Here is a 15,454-nt window from a genome sequence, read left to right as displayed (position 1 = left end):
GACGTTCAGGTCGATGGCTGTCAGTCTTATCTAGCATGGTTCTGATGTTCCAGCATGCTAGCTTGAGTTTGTGAGCATCTTTTGGGGGGGAGGACGTGGAGGGGGAGGACGTGGAGGGGGAGGACGTGGAGGGGGAGGACGTGGAGGGGGAGGACGTGGAGGGGGAGGACGTGGAGGGGGAGGACGTGGAGGGGGAGGACGTGGAGGGGGAGGACGTGGAGGGGGAGGACGTGGAGGGGGAGGACGTGGAGGGGGAGGACGTGGAGGGGGAGGACGTGGAGGGGGAGGACGTGGAGGGGGAGGACGTGGAGGGGGAGGACGTGGAGGGGGAGGACGTGGAGGGGGAGGACGTGGAGGGGGAGGACGTGGAGGGGGAGGACGTGGAGGGGGAGGACGTGGAGGGGGAGGACGTGGAGGGGGAGGACGTGGAGGGGGAGGACGTGGAGGGGGAGGACGTGGAGGGGGAGGACGTGGAGGGGGAGGACGTGGAGGGGGAGGACGTGGAGGGGGAGGACGTGGAGGGGGAGGACGTGGAGGGGGAGGACGTGGAGGGGGAGGACGTGGAGGGGGAGGACGTGGAGGGGGAGGACGTGGAGGGGGAGGACGTGGAGGGGGAGGACGTGGAGGGGGAGGACGTGGAGGGGGAGGACGTGGAGGGGGAGGACGTGGAGGGGGAGGACGTGGAGGGGGAGGACGTGGAGGGGGAGGACGTGGAGGGGGAGGACGTGGAGGGGGAGGACGTGGAGGGGGAGGACGTGGAGGGGGAGGACGTGGAGGGGGAGGACGTGGAGGGGGAGGACGTGGAGGGGGAGGACGTGGAGGGGGAGGACGTGGAGGGGGAGGACGTGGAGGGGGAGGACGTGGAGGGGGAGGACGTGGAGGGGGAGGACGTGGAGGGGGAGGACGTGGAGGGGGAGGACGTGGAGGGGGAGGACGTGGAGGGGGAGGACGTGGAGGGGGAGGACGTGGAGGGGGAGGACGTGGAGGGGGAGGACGTGGAGGGGGAGGACGTGGAGGGGGAGGACGTGGAGGGGGAGGACGTGGAGGGGGAGGACGTGGAGGGGGAGGACGTGGAGGGGGAGGACGTGGAGGGGGAGGACGTGGAGGGGGAGGACGTGGAGGGGGAGGACGTGGAGGGGGAGGACGTGGAGGGGGAGGACGTGGAGGGGGAGGACGTGGAGGGGGAGGACGTGGAGGGGGAGGACGTGGAGGGGGAGGACGTGGAGGGGGAGGACGTGGAGGGGGAGGACGTGGAGGGGGAGGACGTGGAGGGGGAGGACGTGGAGGGGGAGGACGTGGAGGGGGAGGACGTGGAGGGGGAGGACGTGGAGGGGGAGGACGTGGAGGGGGAGGACGTGGAGGGGGAGGACGTGGAGGGGGAGGACGTGGAGGGGGAGGACGTGGAGGGGGAGGACGTGGAGGGGGAGGACGTGGAGGGGGAGGACGTGGAGGGGGAGGACGTGGAGGGGGAGGACGTGGAGGGGGAGGACGTGGAGGGGGAGGACGTGGAGGGGGAGGACGTGGAGGGGGAGGACGTGGAGGGGGAGGACGTGGAGGGGGGAGGACGTGGAGGGGGAGGACGTGGAGGGGGAGGACGTGGAGGGGGAGGACGTGGAGGGGGAGGACGTGGAGGGGGAGGACGTGGAGGGGGAGGACGTGGAGGGGGAGGACGTGGAGGGGGAGGACGTGGAGGGGGGAGGACGTGGAGGGGGAGGACGTGGAGGGGGAGGACGTGGAGGGGGAGGACGTGGAGGGGGAGGACGTGGAGGGGGAGGACGTGGACCTGTCCTCGGGCCTGCGCAAAGGAGCTTTTAGGTGGAGTGCAGTGCGCGCAGTACTGGCCCCACCCTTTACACCCATGGTTCGTGTGCCGTGGCCAAGCAAGCTGGGACGTGGCAGCGAGGTCCTTGGGTCGTAGGTTTTATATCGGAGTGGCCTTCTCCTATGCAGGTTTCTTACCCGGGCTGGAGGGGCCTGCCTCCCCTCCTAGGTCGGTCCATACTGCCCGGACCGGGGCCTCCGTCTGCCTCACTCGACCGAGGCCGGGGCCGCCGTCTCCCCCTTGCTCCTGCCCGTATCGGGGCCGCCTCCGTCTACCCTTCGCCCGGACCGGGGCCGGGGCCGCTGCTGCTCTCCCTGTGCCCGGACTGGGGCCGCCGTCTCCCCCTTGCTCCTGCCCGGATCGGGGCCGCCGCCGTCTACCCTTCGCCCGGACCGGGGCCGGGGCCGCTGCTGCTCTCCCTGTGCCCGGACTGGGGCCGCCGCCTTCCACTCCCTGTCCGGACCGGGGCCTCCGTCTGCCTCACTCGACCGAGGCCGGGGCCGCCGTCTCCCCCTTGCTCCTGCCCGTATCGGGGCCGCCGCCGTCTACCCTTCGCCCGGATCGGGGCCGGGGCCGCCGCTGCTCTCCCTGTGCCCGGACTGGGGCCGCCGCCTCCCCCTTGCTCCTGCCCGTATCGGGGCCGCCGCCGTCTACCCTTCGCCCGGACCGGGGCCGGGGCCGCCGCTGCTCTCCCTGTGCCCGGACTGGGGCCGCCGCCTCCCCCTTGCTCCTGCCCGTATCGGGGCCGCCGCCGTCTACCCTTCGCCCGGACCGGGGGCCGCCGCTGCTCTCCCTGTGCCCGGACTGGGGCCGCCGCCTCCCCCTTGCTCCTGCCCGTATCGGGGCCGCCGCCTTCTACCCTTCGCCCGGACCGGGGCCGGGGCCGCCGCTGCTCTCCCTGTGCCCGGACTGGGGCCGCCGCCTCCCCCTTGCTCCTGCCCGTATCGGGGCCGCCGCCGTCTACCCTTCGCCCGGACCGGGGCCGGGGCCGCCGCTGCTCTCCCTGTGCCCGGACTGGGGCCGCTGCCTCCCCTTTGCTCCTGCCCGTATCGGGGCCGCCGCCGTCTACCCTTCGCCCGGACCGGGGCCGGGGCCGCCGCTGCTCTCCCTGTGCCCGGACTGGGGCCGCCGCCTCCCCCTTGCTCCTGCAAACTACTTCAATATATCAACCATCTCAAACTCTCATTCAACAATTGTTGTCCCTTCAGTGGGAACCTCGACCCTGATGCTGGCTGAAGATTTTTTTTGATTTGAGGGACAGATTTTGTTAGTTTCAACATTAAATCTCCACGTTTTGTAATTTCCAGTCGGTTTCTCTTAGCTTGTTGCAAATCACTGACTGCACTGAAGCCACATTCTGCTAAATAAGACAATGGAAAATGTATCAATAGTTCCCTTGCTAAAGTAGTAGAATTTGAGTATTTCTTTTTGATCTCGTAAGACAGGGGTGTCAAACTCAAATTCACAGAGGGCCAAAATTAAAAACTTGGACTAAGTCGTGGGCCAAACTAAATATTTATTGAAAATTTTCAACAACATCTGCATGTTTTCTTTCAACATATGTAATGTTAAATTTTTTCTTATTAAAATAAATGTTTAATAATAGTTTTGGTTAAACTCTTTCCAGAAGAAGCATTAACAAATGAGAAATAAAATATTCAATAAATAATATTTCTCTATAGCCTTTAAGCTCCTTTTGAATGTATTTTTTTTCACGCCAACAAGTCAAAAAAATAACAACTTGCTTCAATGACAAACAGGTTTGTCTTTTAAAATGATGAACATATAGTCTGCCTCCCACCTTTCTTGAAAGGTCCTGTTTTCTGTCTTTCGTTTGGCCATTTTTCGTAAGGGGTTTATTACATGTGAGTTTGGCGACAGGTCGCAGATGCTAATGAAAGTAAAGAGAGGAGGTGGGGGCGATTAGCGGGCTGACGGGCCGGCACCAATGCATTTGCAAAGCATTCTGGGATTAGTAGTATTAGCTGTGCATGCGCTATACTGGTGCGACAGCCAGCGGGCCAGCTCTAATACATATTTGATATGATCTTGCGGGCCAAATATAATTATATCATGGGCCAAATTTGGCCTGGGGGCCTGAGTTTGACATGTGTGTCGTAAGACATCACATCATGGTTCCCTTCACTTTGAACAGAGTTTTCAGAGATTCATCATGTTGCAACTCTGATAATTCCTCTTGGTATTGCACTGGAACTTCAGATAAGTCCACCAGCAATGCCTGAGTTAACCAAGAGGGAAAATCCATTGCCTTTACATTATAAAATCTATCATTAAAGTCAGTAACCAACACTTTCAAATGGTCAGCATTAGTTACCTCACACTTATTCAACCAATAGAATTGACTGAAATTTCTTGCAGAAATATTCCTTTGGCATAATTCTAGAAGTGTCTTTAATCCAAATATCTTTGTTTTTGCATCGAGTGTCATATTTGCTACTTTGAGTTGCTTACTCATAGTATTTAGTTTCTTAAAAATGCCTGTTCAGTAACTCATATAAGCTTTGCCATCTGTTGTTAGCAGGAGCTTCATTTCAGGTTTGTCCTTCAAAAACTTGCTGAGGAGATCAAACAGTTCCATAAACCTTCTGAAGCAGATTCCCTTTGACAACCACCTTACTTGAGTGTGAAGCAATAATCTCACATGTTCTGCATTTTTATCGACACAAAACTGCTTAAACAGATGTTCACATTTGGTATTAGCTTTGATGGCATTGATACACTTTATCACAGAATGCAGTATCTCGTGGAGAACAGGGGAAACTTTCTTGGCAGCTAAGTTATCTCAGTGGAAAACACAATGCACAACCAACATGTTTGGATTTTAAACATTGTTTTTTTTAAACCCCATCATAGTAGGTGCACCATCTGCAGCACAAGATACAATGTTTCCTTTTGGAATTTCATTTTCATCCATATAATTTTTGAGCTTGCTATAGATATCAATTGCAGTAGTGGTTATTTTTAATGATTCACAAAACATCTTGAAACACTTTCTGATCAATATATCTCGCGTATGCCAATAACAGAGCCTCACTGTCCTGTATGGTTGATTCATCCAGTTGTATTGAGAACTTCTGTGATTTCAACTTCTCAATAAGCTGCTTTTAAACATCTTGATCCATGTCATTTATTCTGTTGCAGTCAGTACTATTACTCAATGGCATTTGCTCAGACATCTTTGTCATCCTCTTGCAGAACTGATTTGAGAAACAATGATAGTGTGGGTTTAATCAGTTCCTCCCCAATCATATGATTCTTGCCATGTTTTGCTATCAGCAGAGAAATTTCACAGCTAGCTTCAAGGGTACGATTCAGGGCTGTAGTTTGTGCAACAAATAATGAAGTGATTTTTTAAAATTTATTTTCAAACTTCTCTTTCAGTGATTTAAAATATTGCAGTTTCAAATTGACCCCCCCTGCCTGGCCAATCAATACACTAATGCACAAAGATGCATATGAATACAGGTCTCACTCACTACTGAACTGAAAAAGTAAAGGGGTATGGACGGAGACATGATTGCTGAGATAATTTGGAGTCCTCGTCACCAATGAGACAATTTGGAATGATGATAATAAGACCAGTCAGAAAAAATATATTTAAAATGTTAACCAAGGATAACAACAGTTAAGAGAAAGATCAGAAGAGCAAAAGCACGTTATGAAAATAAAAAGAACAAAGTGATTTTACTTGGAAGTTACCACAATTGTGTTGCACTGGCAATGTTGCCAAGTCGCATCTTTCACACCAACATAACAAGTTTATTGTATCAAATCTCAATTTTTTAATTATTTTCCAAAATATTCCCATGCCCCACCTTGAGAATCTATGCTCTAACTTCTCTATTCACCTCTGGCGCATTACACAACATCCAGTTCAGTACAGCTGATCCCCTCATGGGCTCATCAACAAGCTACTCTTTTTTTAAAAAAAAACAATTTATCTACAAATTCTGTCTCTTGAGATCCAGCCCCAAACTGGCTTTCCGAATCCCCTGTGACTGCTATACCATTGACCTATATTAATTATGATTTTTTTTTCCCTTCTGTCACTTTGTTCCATCTCCCTTAATTCTACCTCATCTTAATTTTTATTTCACTTCTTCAGAATCACTTCAAGCTAATCCCTGCTAAATGCCTCCTGTTGTATGACTGCATGTCCCTATAAGGGCACTTCAATCTGATTGGTAATTTGGCTTTTCTACATGTCTTCTTTCAAATACTTTGAAACTGCAATATTTTAAATCACTGAAAGAGAAGTTTGAAAATATTTGCCTGTTCAAGTTTATGGGTGCTCTTAACAATGGGAATGTTGAGAATTGTTTTTTTCACTGCAGTGATTGCTATGAGTGGTGGAAATTATTATAGTGGTGTATGATTTTGACAGAATTATAGTAACCACGGGCTGCTAGAGACTGGCATTTAGAAGCCAGGTTTTGGAGCCAGGATGGAAGAGGGTGCTGAAAGCTTCCTGAAGGTTTGGGTCTGGAGCTTGGGTTGCTGATGAATCAAATAGGTGTCAGGCTCAGGGAGGGCTGGATGCGAATGCGTGGACACTCATTGTTCTGAAGGGCCTCTTTTACTTCTCTTTCTCCCTTGCTGTAAGGTGATACTAATCGTGATTTATGGCAGGGAGAAGGCTATTTTGTGTAATATTACATGAAAATAAAGGAATCTTGAATTTGTATTACATATAGAGATCACAAAGCAACTTTGCAAGTCAAAGGCAACATCTCCTTTCTGGACAGACTGAACACCTATGCATAGTCAACTTGAAGAACAGGGTGGTGCCAAAGAAAACGCTGTTTCCACCCCCCCCCCCCCCCCCATGAATAACAGGCTCATTGTACAGTCGAGGTGAGGAGAACCTTATACAAGGAACCAGTACCCTGGTTGGGTACTGAATGACTGCACAGACCAACTGACTGTCCTTTTGGACATTTTTAACATGTCATCAGCAGTTCATCATCTCTGCAGGTTTCAAGATGGCCAACATCATTCTAGCACCTGAGGCTGACAGTAATAGGCCTCAATAACTACTGTTCTGTGGGACTAACCTCCACCATTATGAAAAGCTTTGAGTACCAGGTGATGAAACACATCAAAGCACATCCCCCTATAAACATTGGACCAATTTCAATTCACCTACAGAAGGAACATTTCACTAATTATCCTGTAGCCTTGTCACTCCACTCCATCCTGACCCAACTGGAGAATGCGTGGCTGCTGTTCATTGACTTTAGCTTGGCCTTTAATCTTCGCTAGTGGTGAAGTTGTCCTCACTAGGACTGAACATCCTCTTGTTAACTAGATTCTAGACTTCCTAATGGATAGACCACATTCTGTGTGGGACGGCAGCAAAACACCAACCATGGACATGCTGAGGACTGGCGCACCTCAGAGCTGTATGCTCAGCCCGCCCCTGACTGCATCACCAGATCCAACTCCAATAGAGTCATCAAGTTTGCAGATGACACGACAGTAGTTAGCCTCATCATCAACAATGATGAATTGCACAATAGAGAAGAGGTGAAATATCTTGCAATTATAGTGTGAGAATAACAACCTGAGTCTCAGTGTGGACAAGACAAAGGAGATGATTGTGGATTTCAGGAAGATCAGGGTCGACTATCTTCCACTATACATTAATAGCTCAATAGTGGAGAGTACCAGGTTCCTTGGAGCCCACTTATGAAGTGACCTATTCTGGTCACACCACATCTCCTCACTTGTCAGGAAGGTGCAACAGCGACTGTGCTTCCTGAGAAGACTGAACCAGGCAAGGCTACTGGCCAGTATCATGTTTACTTTCTACAGGAGCTCTATCAAGAGCGGCATCACAGTGTGGTATGGTTGCTGTAGAGCAATGGTTTTCAAACTTTTTCTTTCACTCATATACCACCTTAAGTAATCCCTATGCCATAGGTGCTCTGTGATTAGTAAGGGATTACTTAAGATGGTATGTGATTGGGGGAAAAAAGATTGAGAACTACTGCTCTAGACCCAAATTATTGCTGAAATATTTTGCTTGAGAAAAATTGTCATTGGCCCATTTCCTTTGGAGTTATGAAACCATGCACATAACAAGTCCATTAGGTACGGTTAAAACAGTGGTTTTCAAACTTTATCTTTCCACTCATATAACACTTTAAGTAATCCCTCACTAATTACGGAGCACCTTTGGCATAAGATCCAGGTAGTATGTGAGTGGAAAGAAAAAGTTTGAAAACCACTGCTGTGGAGCACTGGATTGGATGTCAATTTACAGGACCATAAGAACAACATCACGGTGTGATACGGTTGCTGTAGAGCATTAGCTCGGAGATCAATCCACAGGACCATAAAAGTGGCAGAGAGAATCACCGGGGTCTCCTTCTCCCCATCAACGTGATCTATGAGAATCATTGTTTGAAGAGGGCTTGCAAAATTGATGAGGTCCCCTGCCACCCTGCACACAGCATCTTTCAGTCATTCGCATCAGGAAAGAGATACATGAGTATCAGAGCCAGAACCACCATACTAAGAAACAGCTTATTTTCATGTGCTGTGAGAATGCTGAACGACTAAAGCAACTGCTCACACTAACTATCTTAGACTCACATATTTACAAAACACGTATTTGTTTATTTATATGTATCATTTGTCTATATATGTGTTATGTCTTGATGTGCGTTTGCATGTTTTTGCACTGAGGACCGGAGAATGCTGTCTTGTCGGGTTGTATATGTACAATCAGACGATTATAAATTTGAACTTGATGCGTAGAGTCTGGAGACCAGAAAAGGGCTACATAATTCCAAATGAGTTCTATTTCTTTGTGAAGGAGCAGAACAAGCAACAGGAATATATTTAATAGCTTTAAACCCATTTGTGGGACAAAATAACTTGCTGATGGTTAAATAATTCATTTATTTTATTTCACAATATTTCTGTTTTTAGAGAACACACAGATCTTCAACGGCTACTTAATCTTTTGAATGTACCAGCAAGTAAGCAGCAGGTAAGTGTTCTGCTGATTCTGAAAAATGTTGTATTTTAATTTTTGGAATTTGTGTTACTTCAAGTGGAAGCTACATATTTTTGGGGTACAATGAGGTACTTTGTAATATTGAACAATTTATTTCTGTTTTAAACATTTTTAGCACAATACTGCATTTCAGTTTATTTCATATTTTTTTGAACCTGAAACGTAATTTTCACAAATATGATCTAGGTGTATTTGTTCATTACTTTAATGTAGATTATTTATTTTACTTGGTGAATGTGATAGTACAAATTCTATCACCAATAGAATAAGCAACAAGATTGTACAGATTGTCGCGTAGGATGACTGTGATTGGCTGAGAGTGTAGCCACACCTACTGGCAGGTCTTAAAGGATATGTTCCAGTTTTGTGATATGTTCCAGTTTTTTAGTTAATAAAGCCTTGGTTTGGATCAACAAGTCTTTGGTAGGTGTGAACAACATTTTTATATGTAAACAAAAATGAAATTTATACATGTGGTGAATCAGAATAGGACATATGTGGTAAATGGGAGAGCATTGAGGAATACAGAAGAGCAGAAAGATTTAGGAGTAACGGTACATCGTTCCCTGAAGGTAGAAACTCACGTGAATAGGGTGGTGAAGAAGGCTTTTAGTATGCTGGCCTTTATCAATCATTGCATGGAATATAGGAGTTGGGAGGTGATGTTGAGATTGTATAAGACGTTGGTGCGGCCTCATTTGGAGTTCTGTGTGCAGTTCTGGTCGCCTAATTATAGGAAGGATATAAACAGAGTGGAGAGAGTGCAGAGAAGATTTACCAGAATGTTGCCTGGGTTTAAGCATCTGGAGTATGGGAAGAGATTGGACAGATTGGGTCTTTATTCTTTGGAGCGTAGAAGGTTGAGAGGGGATTTGATAGAAGTATTTAAGATTATGAAAGGGATAGACAGAATGGATGTCGATAGACTATTTCCGTTAAGAGGAGGAAAGTTTAAAACAAGAGGACATGAGTTAAGAATTAAGGGGCAGAGGTTTAGAGGTAACATGAGGGGGAACTTCTTTACTCAGAGAGTGGTAGCTGTGTGGAATGATCTTCCGGGAGAAATAGTGGCGGTGGAGTCAATTGTATTATTTAAGAAAAGGTTGGACAGGTATATGGATGAGAAGAAGATGGAGGGTTATGGGCATTGTGCAGGGAGGTGGGACTAGAAAGGGGTGTTTGGTTCGGTGTGGACTAGAAGGGCCTAATGGCCTGTTTCCATGCTGTAATTGTTATGTTATGATACTAAATTAGGTATCTCCAGCTCAAGCACAATGATTGATAATATAGTTTGTAAATCATATCATTACACTTAGTACAACAAATCCTTGGTGTTTAGAGAATTATTGCATTATTATTACCTTATCACTTGTTATTCATGAATTTTTGGGGCTAAATTGAGTGCTGTATTGAATCCATTTTAGTTCATAACATGAGAGTTGACCATTCTGAGATAAAGAACTGTTAATATTTGATTATGAGTTTGTTGTTATGCACAAGTAACAATGTACTTATGCACAAAAATTCTTCTTGCTACAACCAAATTCCTAGTTCTGAAAAGAAAAATCCAATAGTATGCATTAAATTATCATAGGTTAAGTAGTGATTTCTGCGGACTGATCGTTTTGTGGTAATAAGGGGATGTTCATGAGCCAGTGAAAAACTCCTCTTGAACCTTGAGGTGCTGGACTTCAATCTTTTATACCTTCTTCATGAAGACATCAGCAAGAAGAGGAAGGGACGAGGTTCCTTTATGATGTTGGCTAGCTTTTTGAGGCAATGCCTGATAGAGTATTCTGGAATTGAGGGAGATCAGAACCTGTGATGGTCTTGGCTATATTTGTTACTTCCTGTAGCTTTGTGTGGTCCTAGGCACTTTAATGACCAAACTAGGGCACAATGCAACCAGTCAGTATACTTTCCACAGCATGTCTGTAGAAATTTGATAGAGTAATCAACCACAAGCCGAATCTCCTCATTTGAAAATTAGATACGTTGGAGTTTCTTCATGTGGTTGGAGTTTCTTCATGTGGTTGCCTCAATGTGCTGGTTCCAGAAGAGGTCCTCTAATATGTGGACTTCCAGGAACTTCAAGGTATTAATCCTCTCCACCTCCATTCCATCAATATGAACAGGTGATCATAAGATGTAGTGGCAGAATTATAGCAGATTGTTGTTCAGGCACCACCCAATCAGATTCTCTTTGTCCTTCCAAGTGAAGCAACATTTCACATAAATCTGCAGGGGCCATCTATTGCATCCAGTGCTCCCATTGTGGTCTACCCTACATCAGAGAGACTGGATGCAAACCAGAGGATGCTTCGTTGAGAACGTCGGTTCTGTTCACCACAATGACAGGGATCTCCCAATCGCCACCCATTTTGACTCCTTGCCCTACTCCCTTATTGACATATATATCCATGATCTTATGCACTGTCAGAGATCACGCACAAATCGGAAAAACAACACCTCACTTCGGCCTGGGCACTAACATAGACTTCTGTGGTTTTCTGAGCCCATGCACCCCTCCCCCCCCATATCTCCTTTCCTCTAGTGATCTCTTTCCTCTGCTCTCCCCTCTTTGCTCTCGCTCTCCCTCTCCCTTTTCTCTCTCTGTGGAGCAACCACTTTATGTATGTATTGTATGAGGTAGCCCACCCCCTGAACCTTTGACTCTTGCCTCCCGGAAATCCCTATAAAGGTTGTTATGCCCAAACTCTTCCCTCAGTACCTTCTTTGGAACTGGACCAGCAACATGTGAGATGTGTGGCTGTCTTAAGATGATTAAAGCCTAATATTCACAACTCTTTGTCTAACGTAGTTGATGATAGTACTACAATTTAGTCACCTTAAATTTGGGCCATGGACAAGGCAATATGGGCAGATAAACTGGACACTGACTCTAAAGGTCTGGAGGCCTCAGTCAAATTCGATCAACACTTTCATGAGACTCAATGATGTGCAGAGCAGGAAGACAAACGAGATCTATTCTTCGCTTAGGTCTGCCACTGAGTTTTACAGATGATAAGGAACTGCACTACTTACTTGACCACATTGGAGCTCCTGTAGAAACAGTATCAGACCCTGACAATTTCATTCATGCCAGGTTCCATCTGGACAATCGTAGACAAGCACCTGGTGAGTCAGTCGATGAGTACAAGTGGGAGTAGGGGTGAGCCTGTGACTGCAGAGCAATCTCTGCTGCTGCCCACTTAAAAGATCCGATAGGCGATGCCCATGTGGCTGGATTCAAGCCTGATCACATCAGACAGAGACTCTTGGAAAAGGGTGATCGAAGCCTGCAAGGAGTAGTCAACCTGGCTAAAGCATTCAGGACAGTGCAGCTGAATACAGAGGTCTTCTCGGGGAATGTGAGTGCCACATGGGGAGCTTGGCCACCGCCATCTTGGTACACGGGGTTCCAAGTCACCACCGCCACCACTGAGCACCCGAAGTGCTACTTCTGTGGACACATAAAACATCCCCGAAAGCTGACCGGCCCGAAATGCTACATGCTCTGCCTGCAGGAAGAAGGGACACTACAGGAAGATATGTAGGTCCCAACCCCCTTCCTGCATCACTGCATGCAGCCAGCAGCCACTGCCATCATGGACCATGCCACTTCCAGCTTCACCTCCAGCGTCAATTCAGTTCGTGGGAAACAGTGCAGCAGGACTGGGTGGGGGGGGGGGCGTCAAATGGGAAGCCACCACTTCTTGAGTCACTTCTGGTGGCAAGGAGCAGCACTGTGTGGATGGCATAGGAGCAACCATCTTGGAGGGCGCCCCTGAACCAACTCTACAGCAACGACTCAGGCAGTGACTAGACCTTGGCCTCGATTACCAGAACAGCCCACGTCAACTGGCCAGGGCCAGCTAAAGAGCGTCCAACTGCAATTTGATGGGCAACACCCCCCCCTCACTGTCCGCAAATGTCAATTTTTAAACCACCTGATTTCCCCCTCCAAACACAACCTGCGGTATCTCTACCCTCCAGGTCCCACTACCGTCCCTGTTCAAGAACCTCATCCCTGAATGCAAGCCAGTTACCACCAAGAGCAGATAATGCAGCCCCGGGGACAGAACCATAATTAAAGCAGAAGTCAAACATCTTCTGGTAAAGGGGATCATAGAACCCAGCACCTGGAGGCACAGGTGGTGGTTGTTAAGAGTGGAGAGGAACACTACATGGTCATCGACTACAGCCAGATCATAAACCATATTACCCAGCTGGATGCCTACCCACTCCCCGCATCACCAACATTGACCTCAAGATGGCCTATCACCAACTCTCAATCTGCCTGGAGGACAGCCCATACACTGCCTTCAAGGCAGACAGTCACCTCTACCACTTCCTCTGGGTCCCCTTCGGGATCACTAATGGGGTCTCTGTCTTCCAGAGGGAGATGGACTGTATAGTGGATGACTATGGGCTAAAGGCCACATTTCCTTACCTGGACAATGTGACCATCTGCAGTCGTGACCAGCAGGATTATGGTGCTAACCTGCAGAAATTTCTCCAGATGGCCAAAAGCCTCAACCTAACGTATAACCAAAAGAAGTGTGTGCTTAGCACTTCATGACTGGCCATCCTCAGTTGTGTGGTGGAGAATGGCATCATTGGGCTGGACCCTGACTCCCATTACTCCATACCCTCAAGGCCCTGAAAAGGTGCTTGGGCTTCTTTTTGTATTATGCCCAGTGGGTCCCGAATTATGTGGTCAAAGCCCACCCCCTGGTGAAATTTACCACCTTCCCCCTGTTGGCGGTTACATACATTAAGGGTGACATCGCCAAGGCGGCAATAAACACTGTGGAGGAATCCATCCCCTTCCAAGTGGAGAGTGATGCGTCCGACTTTGTCCTGGATGCCATACTCAACCAGGCAGACAGGGCAGTGGCTTTCTTTTCCCGAACCCTTCAAGGCCCAAAACTTCGGCACTCAACTATCGAGAAGGAGGTCCAGCCAACGTGGAAGCTGTGCGCCACTGGAGGCACTACCTGCCCAGAAAACTGTTCATCCTGCTGGCTGACAAATGAGCAGTTGCCTTTATGTTTAGTAACAAACAACGGGAAAAATTAAGAATTAAGATCCTGATGTGGAGAATTGAGATATCCACCTACAACTATGAGATCATGTACTGGCCCAGAAGCTCAACAAGCCTCCCAATGTCCTACTCGGCTGAGATCCACGGCATCTGCACTGTGACACTGACTGTGTGGGGCATGGAGGATAAGAACTTTAAGTTCCTCATCATGTCACAGCTCTGCTCACCAGTCACACTGGGACTGTCTCGGGGACAGGTGCCAACGTGCAGTTGGACTGCTTCCAAGTCCTCCACAACAACCTCTGCCATCCTGGGGTCACCTAGCTCTTCCTCGGCATTAGGGCCTGTAACCTCCCTTACTTGGTTGAGGATATCAGGGAGCTGACCTGAAGCTGCCCAGTTTGTGCTGAGGGTAACCCCAATTCAGTCGGCCAGACAAAACCCACCTCCTCAAAGCCACCTGTCCTTTCAAACACCTGAGTATGGATTTCAGGGGCCCCCTCCCTTCCACCAACAGGAATGTATGTTTCCTAAATATCATCGAATACTCCCACTTCCCTTTCACCGTCCGCTGCCCGGACATGACCATGGCCACAGTCATAAAGGCAGTGCATGGCAAATTCATTCTGTTTGGATACCCCTGTTATATCCATAGTGACTGGGAATCCTCATTTATGAGTGAGGAGCTGCGGCCATACCTACTGGCCAAGGGCATAGCCATGAGCAGGACCACGGGTTATCACCCCTGGGGGAAACAGCCAGATAGAAAGGGAGAATGCCACCGTCTAGAAGGCAGTTCTCCTAGCCCGCAGGTCAAAAGACCTGCCTATCACCTGGTGGCAAGACCTATCTGAAGTGTTTCACGCCACCAGGTCCCTCTTCTGTACCGCTACTAAAGCGGCACTGAGTGAAAGGCTCTTTTCCTTCCCCAGGAAGTCGGCATTGGGAACCACACTGCCATCCTGGCTGACAACCCCGAGGCCTGTACTGTTCCGGAGCCATATCAGATGCCACAAGACTGACCCTCTGGTCAAGAAGGTCTACCTCCTCCACTCAAACCCCTATATGTTTATGTGGAGTACCAGGATGGGCAGCAGGATACAGTTTCTATCCGAGACCTGGTGCATGTAGGGAACCCCTCAACCAACCAATCAACATCCTCTCATGGTAACCCCAGCCAACCGGCTCCACTAATTGCGCCAAACACAGCAGCCCAGCCCAGACCGAGCAACCCGATGGTCTTATTAACTTCCCTCAGCCACCAGAGGCACAGTCTGTTGCGCAAGACATCGCCCAGGAGCCAGCAGCTGAATCACAGCACACCTTACAATGGTCTCAGTGACAGATGAGACAACTGGACAGGCTGAACCTGTAACAAACATTGAATCACTTCACCCCACCAGATTTTGTTTCAAAAGAAGGGGTGAATGTATGTATTGTATGAGCTGGCCCACCCCCTGAACCTGTGACTCCTCTCTCCTGGAAATCCCTATAAAGCCTGTTCCCTCCCTCAATACCTACCTTGGTACTGGGCCAGCAA

The 15,454-nt window shown here is 48.8% G+C and overlaps 1 protein-coding gene across 6 annotated transcripts in view; it reads left to right on the top strand.

The window, feature by feature from the left end:
• The window catches only part of nek10 (NIMA-related kinase 10), a 231,817-nt gene that overhangs the window by 25,230 nt on the left and 191,133 nt on the right, over positions 1–15,454 (top strand). For all 6 annotated transcript variants that reach the window (XM_069914019.1, XM_069914023.1, XM_069914020.1 and 3 more), the window contains exon 2: positions 8,780–8,840. In XM_069914019.1, the coding sequence (XP_069770120.1) occupies positions 8,780–8,840 (61 nt within the window). The remainder of the gene's footprint in view (positions 1–8,779; positions 8,841–15,454) is intronic.

The sequence above is a fragment of the Narcine bancroftii genome, chromosome 1 (assembly GCF_036971445.1).
Source record: "Narcine bancroftii isolate sNarBan1 chromosome 1, sNarBan1.hap1, whole genome shotgun sequence".
Classification (NCBI taxonomy): domain Eukaryota; kingdom Metazoa; phylum Chordata; class Chondrichthyes; order Torpediniformes; family Narcinidae; genus Narcine; species Narcine bancroftii.
The sequence above is the reverse complement of the archived record's forward strand: the minus strand, read 5'-3'. Positions and strand labels throughout refer to the sequence as shown.